Source organism: Otolemur garnettii, unplaced genomic scaffold (assembly GCF_000181295.1).
Source record: "Otolemur garnettii isolate 467f Iridium unplaced genomic scaffold, OtoGar3 scaffold00004, whole genome shotgun sequence".
In the NCBI taxonomy this organism is placed as follows: Eukaryota; Metazoa; Chordata; class Mammalia; order Primates; family Galagidae; genus Otolemur; species Otolemur garnettii.
The window spans coordinates 24479263-24491024 of record NW_003852399.1 but is presented as its reverse complement, the minus strand read 5'-3'; the positions used below and the strand labels follow the sequence as shown (position 1 = coordinate 24491024).

General features: G+C 43.6%; 1 protein-coding gene across 3 annotated transcripts in view; it reads right to left on the bottom strand.

Annotated features, from left to right (window-relative positions):
• UBR5 (ubiquitin protein ligase E3 component n-recognin 5) overlaps positions 1-6053 on the bottom strand; it is a 153338-nt gene extending 147285 nt beyond the window's left edge. For 2 of the 3 annotated variants that reach the window (XM_023517434.1, XM_023517425.1), the window contains exon 1: positions 5531-5592. In XM_023517434.1, coding sequence (XP_023373202.1) covers positions 5531-5592 — 62 coding nt within the window. Of the gene's footprint in view, positions 1-5530 lie in introns of all 3 variants that reach the window. The other variant, XM_023517422.1, reaches the window with a different exon arrangement.
• Between the last annotated feature and the right edge of the window lie 5709 nt (positions 6054-11762).

The window sequence follows — 11762 nt, the reverse complement described above, 5'->3', positions numbered from 1 at the left end:
AAAAAAAAAAAAAAAAAGTTAAATGACTTGCCTACAAGCACAGTTTCAAGCTCTGGTTTATACATACTGTATCACCTTGTGTTACAGCACTCAAAGGGAAAACTACTTAGAGAATAACCCTTTTGATATGACAATCTCCTGTGGCTCAATGGGTAGGGCACTGGCCCCATATACCAAGAGTGGCAGGTTTGAACCCAGCCCTCGCCAAAACTGCAATAAAAAATAGCCAGATGTTGTGGCGGGCACCTGTAGTCCCAGCTATTTGGAAGGCTGAGGCAAGAGAATCACCTAAGCCCAGGAGTTGGAGGTTGCTGTGAGCTGTGACGTCACAGCACTCTACTGAGGGCGACAGTGAGACTCTGTCTCTAAAAAAAAACAAGACTGTTTATAATTGCACAAAACATAATGCCAAAAGGCAAAGCTCACAGGAAAATTCCAAACAATGAGAACAGGTTCATATTGTAACTAACCTGCATCCTGAGTAATTCAGAACGAGGACAACACATCATGCTATACCAAATACCACCCTAAAAAAAGCCTTTCGTAACCTACTACTAGGAAATGGTTAAGAGGGTCAGCCCTCTTCCCTAAAAGGCAAAAATTAAACTGGAAGCCTACAGGGAAGATGATATCAAAATCTAAGACAGGTGGCTGCTCTAAGGTTGGGATGTTTGACACGGCAGAAATATTCTGGAATACAAGCCATGTGTCAGAGTAGAAAGATGCCCAGGAGTTTAAAAAAAAAAACAGTCAGAAGACCATCATGTGGACCTCAGCTGTATGTCAATAGCTTGCTGTGTACCCATGGATAACTTCTGGTAGATCTCTGGGTCTGTTCCTTCAACTCATTACTGAGAAGACTTTTCTTTCTACACCACTGCTACAAGCACCAGGCACTTCCACCTCTCCCCTCAACCTCAATATACAGAACACTGTTCCTGGTATTCATTTGCTGTTTTCCCGATACAATACTTTAAATAAGAACATAGCACTAACTCAAGAAATTCACTGGAAAGAAAATCAAAGTGTATCTGAACACCAGTTTCAAATCAACTCAATGAATACCATAAATTTGCTGAGAGCCCAGCAACTAACTATGTCAGGAACCTTGTAATCACTCTGGAAAACCAGACAACATCCTAGGTTCTCTGAATTTCTCTCCTCTTCTTTCCATCCTAGCCATCCCCCCTATATTCATTAACTTCACTCGTGTATCATCATTATCTATTATTAGCAAGTCTGAAACACAAATTTATAGAAAAAAATCACGTTTTTCTTTTCATACATTTTAGATGCTTGAGACATCAGAAATGTTAAACTGAACAAAATATTTGGGTTTTGTCTTTTGGTTTTTTATGAAAGAGTTGAGAGGAAAAAATTTTTCACTTTTAACAGGATGTGGGCATTTTAAAAAAGAAAACTTATTTAAAGAAAATACTGATGTTATGAGGACCAAAAGTTTTCTTTAACTGGGTGATTTACTTACAATACCATACTGTTTCTCTAATCTCACTGCTTTTAGTGTAAAGAATAAAGTATATCTAGTTACACCATTTTCATCAAAACTACCATTTTATTACTCTGTGACTCTTATAGACACATTTATCATTAAAAAAAAAATGCCATAGTAGCAGTCTTTTCCATTACCAAAATTTACTAAAACTTGATAAGGTTTTTATCTGAAAATTAGAATACATTCTGGGCTACTTATTACAGTTAATTAAAAGGTTCCAGAAAACCAATCTCTTTTGGAAACAGAATTTTCTCAAGCAGTAGGTTGATCCTCTTTGCAACTAGGTATGCAAAGCACATCTTTCCTTTTAGCTCCTGCCACAAGTCAACACAAGTCAATACTTCAAAACTCAGGGTTTCTGGGTCTCAAATTCTGCCCTCACAAATCTCAAAAGGCCAGACATGTTTATGGCTAATATGTAACTGTACGTCCCTAAAATTTTACCTACAGCACTTTTCTGTTTTTTTGTCAAATATCTACCACCTTGATGCACACATAGTATGACTCAGATCCACTTACCTTTTTTCTTATTTCATACAATCAAAACTCACTGTGATCTTAATATTCCCAATATCATATACTGACACTACAAGAATCAAAACCAAAGCTAAATGTTTATACTAGGAATAGAAAAAGAAAAAGTAGCTTTTTAAAAGGTATACTAAGTCTGGGCCTAGTGGCTCATGCCAGGTAATCATAGTACTTTGGGAAATGGAGGCCGGAGGTTCACTTGAGGACAGGAATTTGTGACCAGCCTGGGCAACAGAGCAGGACCCCACCCCACCCCTTCCACAGTGGTATGTGTCTCTAGTCCTAGCTGCTTGGGAGGCTGAGTCAAGAGACACTTGAGCCCAGGAGTCAGAGGTTGCAGTGAGCTATGGATCACTGCACTCCAGCCAGCGTGACAGAGGGAGACCGTGTCTCTTAGGAAAATAAATAAAAAGTATGTTACTTATAAAACTCTCAAATAACTAAAGCAAAAGAAATGCTCTTAAAAAAAATGAATTAGCATGGCGCCTGTAGCTCAAGCAGCAAAGGTGCCATCCACTTACACCAGATCTGGCAGGTTCGAATCCAGCCAGGGCCTGCCAAACAATGACAACTACAATCTAAAAATAGCCTTGTGTTGTGGCAGGCACCTGTAGTCCCAGCAACTCAGGAGGCTGAGGCAAGAGAATCACTTAAGCCCAGGAGTTTGAGGTTGCTGTGAGCTGTGATGCCATAGTACTTTACCCAGGGCTATAACTTGAGGCTCTGTCTCAAAAAAGAAAAAAAAGAAAAGAAAAGAAAAGAAAAAAAAATGAATTAGGCCCAGGCACAGTGGCTCACACCTATAATCCTAGCACTATGGGAGACTGAGGCAGGTGGATTGCTTAATCCCAAGAGTTCCAAACCAGCCTGAGTTAAGTGTCAGACCTAGCCCTAATGGAAAAAAAAAAAAAGCCAAGCATCATGGTGTGGCCAGCCCCTGGAATTCCAGCTACTTGGAAGGGTGAGGCAAGAGGATCCTTTGAGCCCAAGAGTCTGAGGTTGCTGTGAGCTATGATGCCATGGCTGCACTCTACCCAGGAAGAGAGAGTAAGACTCTGTCTTAAAAAAAAAAAAACGAAAAGAAAAGAAAGAAATAAACAAATTAGGGAGGCTGAGGTGGAAGGATTGCTTGAGGCCAGGAGTTTGGGACCAAAAAGAGAGCTTCTCTCTACAAAAAAATAGGATAATTTTAGCTGGGCATGCTGGCACGTACCTATAGTGTCAGCTTCTCAGGAAGCTGAGGCAGGAAGAACACTTGAGCCCAGGAGTTTCAGGCTTCAGGGAACAATAAAGATGCCACTGCACTTTAGCACAGGCAACAGAGTGAGACCTTTTCTCAAAAAAAAAGAGGCCATGCCTATAATCTTAGCAATCTGGGAGGCCGAGGCAGGTGGCTAGCTTGAGCTCACAAGTTTGAGACCAGCCTAAGCAAAATCCAGTCCCCATCTCTACTAAAAGTAGAAAAACTGAGGCAGGAGGATCACTTGAGCCCTTGAGTTGGAGGTTGCTGTGTGACACCAGGGCACTCTACCCAGAGTGACAGCTTGAGACTTTGTCTCAAAAAATAAACAAAAAAGGAATCAAAGTGCCCAACACAGCTACAAAATAGGTTTTGGTATGCACAGTCAACTGACAAAATCAGTCAGGATTCTTGATACATAATGTTAGGCCTAATATAGAAAACATGCTCTACTTCTCTGCTCTCTGCTGCAATTTTCCAAGTTTACAACAAGCATTAACCACATGGTTCTATCAATGACGGTAGAGCTATCCTTACTACTAGCCTGTTTCCAAAAAACTTAAGGTAATGTCTTTAAAAGATCTCTAATGAATTAACATCAGAGTAAGGACCAAATAACAAAATGTTAAATAATTTAAAAAGTTATTTCAGTATAATTCCAAACTGTCAATATTTTCAAGAAGTATTTCAAAAGTTTCACAGGCATATTAAATACAATATGGCTACAGCAAAGATTAGACAAATCCAAACCCAGTGCCAGAAACTAAACCACCAGCTTTGGATTTAAAAGCTGTCTGCCCCACCTGAGGTGGGTAGATATACTGAGACAGACAGAGGCCAGTATCTTAGCAGCAAGTTAGGCCTCTTCCTCACTCCGGGAAGCGCATGACAAATCGCGTCATGCAACTTAAGTCACCCCGTCACTTAGCAAAAATTATTTCCAGCTTCTAAACTTGGAACTAGATGGCCTTCTATACACAAAAGAAATATCAGAGAATAGTGAAAGTGTTGGGGGGAGAGGGAGGCTTAAAATGCCCCCACTTACTGAGCCTGTAAACATTTAGCCCATCAGTCCAGATTCTAAGACATGCTTTAATGGAGGCCTTCCTCAACCTCCTTTGAATCTGTTTTGCAACAGTGAAGGAACTTGTCTTGCTTTACCTCAGTTCTCTGCAAGCATGCAGCCCTGCAATTCAATATCCTAAACTGGCAAGGAACAGTGGAGGAGGGAAGGGGAGGAACCTAAACCAAAACGGCCTACTTATAAAAGATGAAAAATAAAAAAATCATAATTCCTCCTCCACCCAGAGCAAGCCCAACCCAGAAATTTACAGCATGTTAAGAAAAGCAGCACTGCTGAACTGCAAACCTAAGAGTTTTCCTTTGACACACTACGCACGGGTTTCAGCTGTCAAATTACAACTCAGGAAAACACTATCATTAGAATAAAAAAGGAAACAAAAAAGCTCGCACCACAGGGGCTGGTGGCAGAAGCAGCCAGCACCATTTCAGGAGAAGAAGAGCAAAGGGAATCCAATCCACTTCCCCCACCCCCGCCTGAATTCATACCCTCCCAGGCCAGGCAAACCTCACTGCAGGGGCTCAAATTTAATAATAATAACAATAATCATGGCGCTTCCTCCCTCTCTTTCTCCCTCCCCCCACCATATCCCCCTCCCGCGCACGATCTGCCGGGAATCGGCTCCTCTCCCCCGGGATCCTCGGGCCCGACAGGTCCAGACCACCCCACCGGACACATCTCCCGGGGCCTGGGCAAGTCCGGCCCAGCCTACCCCGGGGCCCCTTGCCCAGCTTCTCCTCTTCCCTCTCTTTTTACCTCCACCATCCCCCATCCGCATTGTCTGTCTCAATTCAACTTTGACTAATATGGATTCCTCCGGCCTGGGCCGAGCGGTAATTACACCCTGCCCCCCGGGAGCCAGAGCCCCACCATCTCCGTTGAGTTCAACGATGTTCCTCGCGGAAGGGGGAAAAGGGGGTTGCAGCGCACCCGCCCGTCTACACCGCAGGTCCCGTCTACACCGCGCTCCCGCAGCGGCCCCCAGCCCCTGGGACCATAAGTTTGGCAAGGATGGGCCTAGCCGGGGGCAGTAAAGGACCCCCACCCCAGCAAGACTGCCCGCGCAGAAACAGAAGCGCCCGCTCCAGCGCGGCCCCGTGGGGGAGGGGAGAGAGGGAAGGGCGCCCCTCCCCCCGCCCGCCCGCCGACCCGCTGGCCCTATTACCTGTCATTGAGCTGGTCCTCGGTGCCCGGCAGCGGGTGAACCACGAAATGGATGGACGTCATGGTGCTTTCCTTCTCGTCCTCCTTCCGAGGACTGCCCCCTCCCGCTTTCGCCCGCCCCCCCCAATCCCCTTCCCCTCCCCAAAACCCACAGCCGCCGCCGCCGCCTCCCAGTCCTCAAATGGAGGGAAGCAAATGCGCAGGGGCCGCCGCCGCCGCCTCCCTGCCGGGCGTGTGTCCGCAGCCCGGCGGGGCGGGCAGGAGGGCAAATCACCACGCTACCCGCTCCCCTCGGCGACAGTACGGAGCGAGAAATTGGCGGTCGGGACCCAGGGCGCGCCGCCGCCAGCGGCAGCCGGGCGTCGGGAGAGGAAGCGACTGGGGAGGGAGGAAAGGGACAGGCTACGGGCTGCGGGCTGCGGGGACGGTACGGTCCCGGCGGCGGACGGGGTCCGGACCACAGAAGGTGGGGAGAAAGAAGAGCCCACACCGCGCGTCACTGGCGAGAAGCCGCCGCCGCCACCAGCACCGCCGCCGCCATCTTCACTTCTGCCCCAGTTTCTCCGTCTCGCAGGCTCCGCTCGGGAGCAGCGGGGGAGGGGCGAACGGGAGGAGGAGGAGGAGGAGGAGGGAAGAGACCGGCGGGCGGGGGCACGGCGATGAGGGGGCGGGGCTCCGGGAAACGGGCGGTAAGGCCCTTTCGATTGGGCGGCTCAACGTTGTCGAGCCACGACGCTGTAAAGCGCGTGCCGATTGGTCCGTTCGGCTCCTGAGCCCAGCCCCCTAGGGGGTGGGATGTCCCGGGAGTGAGGGTTCCGGAGAGCACGTGTTAGGAAAGGAGAAGGTGGAGGGGGCGAGCCCGCCGGGAGGGAGAGTAAGTGTTCGTGTGTCCCAGAGGAGGTGGGAAGGAGAGGGTTTCTTGCCTTCTCTAGGGCTGATTTCCCTGGGGCAGCCCTAATTATTTTGCAGAGCCTTGGGGCTTTCTGTTGTTGTTTCTCATCCTTTATCCGTACTTGTGTTTAAAGTAGAAGTGTAAAAATCAGTTAAGGGGCAAGAAAGACACAGCCTTTTGTTGGAAAAGTAAAATATTTGTGTAAGAACCTTTTCAGAAAGTGATAGCGAGATCTTGGAGCCGACTTTGCGGCAATTTCCTTACCACTACCACCATCACATATATGCCCAAAGACAAAAATGTGGAAATTTCCATTAATTTCCTGATTTAAGTGATTCATGGTTTTCTGTTACTTTTAAAGGAAAGATATACCTCTTCTACAGAGGGGTTTTTCAATTTATTATTAGTGAGATCATAACGGCAAATACTTTAATGGATCCTTTTTTCTAGGGAACTAGTTAATAGCTTCTCAAAGTTATAACTCCTTCAAAAACACAAGTACCTCTTTCAAAGCAAAAACTGAAAATATGAATTCTTTATATATCCTCATTAAGTCAGGTTTCTGTAAACCGTACTTAAAGGAAAATAAATGTCAGTTTTTTTCTTTTACTGCAACACACTTTTGCTTAGGAAGTTCTTTTGAGCAAAATTACAAAAATTTACAAATCAAGATAGGGCCAGGTACAGTGGCTCACACCTGTAATCCCAGCACGGGGAGAGCTGAAGCAGGTGGATTGCCTGAACTCAGGAGTTGGAGACCAGCCTGAGCAAGAGTGAAACCCGTCTATACTTAAAATAGAAAAACTAGCGGTTGTGGCAAGCACCTGTAGTCCCAGCTACTTGGGAGGCTGAGGCAAGAGGATTGCTTGAGCGCAAGAGGTTGAGGTTGCTGTGAGCTTTGACTCCACATTACTCTACCCAGGGCAAGAGACTCTGTCTCAAAAAAAAAAAAAAAAATTAGACTCGGGACCATAGCACAGTGGTTATGGTGCCAGCCACCTACACCAGGGGCTGGCAGATTCCAACCTGCTAAACAACAATGACAACAGCAGCAAAAAATAACTGGGAGTTTGAGGTTGCTATGAGCTGTGATGCCACCGCATTCTATCAAGAATGACATAGACTCCGTCTCAAAAAAAAAAATTTTATTTATATATATATTCATATAAAGATAGACAAGATACCTCTTGAGACAAATAATGAAATACGTTTTAGGTCACCAGCTCCAATATCAGCCCAGATTAGACTTCAAGGCCACTATTAAAAGTCCATGTGAGCTCTGAGGAAGCAGATTAGATAAATGTACACTGCTAGTTTTGGAACAAAACAGATCCAGGTTTGAATTCTGTTTTAACTGCTTAACTATGTGGCCTTTTTTAGATTTTTTTATCATAGCATTTTTTTCTCATTTGATAAATATTTCATACTAATAGATTTACACAGGGTTATGGTGATGTCTATAAATGTCAATCACATAGAATAGTTCTTACACTTAATAGGTACAGTGGGTGGACACATTTGTCAAGGGCTCTCTGTGTTATCACTTTTACACCTTATATCATTTAATATTCAAATCACACTATGGGGTAAATTATATTCTTTCTCCCTATTATACACATGAGAACACTGGGGCTCAAACCCCTTAGGGGAAGTGCTTAATTTGAGACTATAACTCAGGTCTCCTGACTTTGTTCCATTCCTTTTTCCACTATACCAAGGCTACCATATAGTAGTTAATAACTTAGAAGGAACAGACTGTTCAAAGACAATAGAAAAAATATATATAAATACCAATAAGTATTTATTGATGCCATGGAAGTTGAAGGAGTAAGTGATTTCAGCCAAGAGAATTAAGAAAATTCATTTAAGCCACACTTTCAAAAATGTTCTGAGCAAATAAAATATCTAACTTAAACATGGGGGGGAGGTTGTTTATTTGTTTGTTTTTGAGACAGAGTCTCACTACGTCGCCCTCAGTACAGTGCTGTGATGTCAAAGCTCACAGCAACTTCAAACTCTTGGGCTTAAGCAATTCTCTTGCCTCAGCCTCCCAACTAGCTGGGACTACCGGCGTGCGCCACAATGCCTAGCTATTTTTTGGTTGCATTTGTCATTGTTTAGCTGGCCTGGGCCAGGTTCGAACCTGCCAGCCTTGATGTATGTGGCTGGTGCCATAATCACTGTGCTAAAACAAAGCCAAAAACATAGTTTTGTTTTGTTTTTTTTTATTTGCCCCTGAACAGACCGCACCATGCCTATACCTTGGCTTATTTCTCTTTCTTACAGATCTGCCCTTTATCTTTTATTATTTTTCTATCTTGCTTTTAATTCAATTTACCCACTCATGGTTTCCTAGCATTGAGACTTTTTCTCCTGGTTGAAGGTTGGTGGTCTACCTCTGAGCAGCCCATTCACCTGCTTATGTGGTCTTTGACTGATAACCATCTTGGCATTGCTATCTTTTTGTTGTCCCAGATGGCATATAGGAAAAATTTTACTATCCCAAGGATCTAACACTTCAGTGGGTCACACTTTGAACAGGGAAAAACAAATAAAGGCATGGAGTTATGACCATCAAATGGATGGGAGTGGAGGAAATACAGATAGAGAAACTGAGATTTGGGGGGAGGGGGGTGCCCTCAGGCTAAAGCTCTTTGAAGAGTCAAAGTGTAGGACAAACCTTGGAGAAGGAGGCTAAGGACTGTCTTTCTAAGAATTCAGACTAATTTTGCCTTTGAGGACAACCGAAAAATTTAGGCAAAATATTTCTTTAAATCTACTTAAAGGCACAAGAAAGCTAACAAAACAATGATAAATTTTGAAACTAGGGTCCAAGGGATGAAGAAGACCCAGGAAATTAATCCTCTCTTGAGAGCATCCCCCCCCCCCCAAGGGATGCCTGTTAATTTCAGAAATACAAACTGGGAAGCCAAGAGATTGAGCAGTTACTCTGACAGGCATTCAGGGCTAAGACAACAGGGATTGATGTCTAGGATCCCCCAGTGCAGTGGGGAGTGCTAATGAACCACTCTTAATTTGTGTTGAGTCCCGAAGATGACATCCTTGAAATAGGCCAAGTCTTATGCCTGTATTTGGTTTCCCCCAAAGCAGACCATGAGACAAGGATTTGGCTATAAATAGTTTATTTATTAAAGTGATTGCAGGAAACCAAGAATGGAAGTATCAGGTAGGAAAAGGAGAAAACCCAATAAAGGTTCCTCTGATGTGTGTTTTACCACCATGGCCAATTAGAACTCAGTCCCACCAGGAACTCTCTAAGAGACTGTGTGGGATGTACCTGAGAATTAACCTGTTGAGGAGTGAGGAGGTGGAGTTATTTATCTATCAGCTTCATCTCTCAGAAGTTGAGGGTTCCTCCTGGTTTGTTAACTAGCTGGATTAGTAATAACTAGGTTACTGTCTAACAAAAATCATTTGTGTTACAAACCAAAAAAGAATTAGAAAATGAAAACGTTAAAATACCATTTAAAGTAATATAAAAATCTATTAAATATGTAATATCTAAGAACAAATCCAATGAAAGATGTGTAAAGCCTCTACACCAGGCGTCCTCAAACTACGGCCCGCCTAGGACATTTATCCTGCCCACCGGGTGTTTTTGCCACCACTACCTGTCCTGCTTAGCAGCGGACTAGTCCTCCAATAGTCTGAGGGACAGTGAACTGGCCCCCTGTTTAAAAAGTTTGAGGACTCCTGCTCTACACAGAGAACCTTAAGACATTTATTTATTTATTTACAGACGGGAGTCTCACTCTGACACCCAGGCTAGAGTGCAATGTGTCAGCCTAGTTCACAGCAACCTCAAACTCTCTGAATACAACCTAGTCTTCTGCCTTAGCCTCCCAAGAGTTGGGACTACAGGCCCCCACCACAATGCCCAGCTAATTTTTCTATTTTTGGTAGAGACAAGGTCTGGCTCTTGCTCATACTGGTCCCAAACTCCCAAGCACAAGCAGTCCTCCCGCCTCAGCCTCCCAGAGTACTGGGATTACAGGCCTGAGCCACCTTGACCAGGCTTTTAAAACATTTCTGAAAGAGATCAAAAGTGGTCTAAATAAATGGAAGATCTATACCGTGTTCATGAACTAGTAGATTTAATATGAAATTATCAAACTCCCTAAATTGATCTACAAATTTAGCGCAATCTCAATCAAGATTCCAGCAGTTCTTTTTCACCCCAGTAGAACTTCATAAGTTATTTTTCTAACTTACATGGATTTGTAAGGAGAGACAGAAAAATCAATGAAATAGAATAAAGAACTCAGACATAGACCAAAACTAAAGGAGTGTGTGATTTATGACAACAAAGGTACTTTAAGACAGTTCAGAAAGGAAGATGTTTGCTGGAATGATTTGATATCTTTTATTTTTAATTAAATTTAACCCATACCTTTATCATACACAGAGGTTCAGGCAAATTATAAATCTAAATGCAAAAAGAAAATTTCTAAGAAGATCATATAGAAGGATGTCTGTATGACCTTAGGATTAGAAAAAGCTTCCTAAACTAGACAGAAAAGCTCTGATCATGAAAGGATCAATATGTTGGATTATATTGTAAATAAAAATTTCTGCTCATCAAAAACAGTGGCCAGGGCAGTGGTTCATGCCTGTAATCCTAGCACTCTCGGAGGCCAGGGTGGGAAAATGACCTGAGCTCAGAAGTTTCAGACCAGCCTGAGCAAGAGCAAGACTCTATTTAGCAAGAGCAAGACTCTGTTTCTACTAAAAATAATAATAATAATAATAATAGAAAAATTAGTAGGGCATTGTGGCAAGCACCTATAGTCTCAGCTAGTCTGGAGCTTGAGGCAGGAAGATCACATGAAGGTTGTGTGAAGTAGGATGATACCACTGCACTGTAGTCCAGGCACTCTAGCTGGAGTGACAGAATGAGACTCTGTCTAAAAAGAAAAGAACAAATCATTAAGAGATTGAACAATTAAGCCACAAAATGAAAGAAGATATTTGTAATTCATATTATTCACAAAGGACTCATATCCAGATAATGTTTGAAAATTTCTAGAAATAACAAAGAAAAAGGCAGAAAACCAAAAATTTTTTTAATGGGCAAGAGACTAGACTAGGTACTCCACCGATAAATATTTGAAATGGTGGGCAATCTCATTAGTCATCTGGGAAAAGCACATGAAAACCACAGTGAGATACTATTGTACACCCTCCAAGATGGCTATCATCAAACAAACCAACAATAGCAAGTGTTAGCAAGAGTGTGGAACAAGCAGTCTTACCGTTTGTAAGGGCTGAAACTGAAGTACCAATAATCACTTTGGAAAAGTAGAATAAAAGAAGCCAGAAG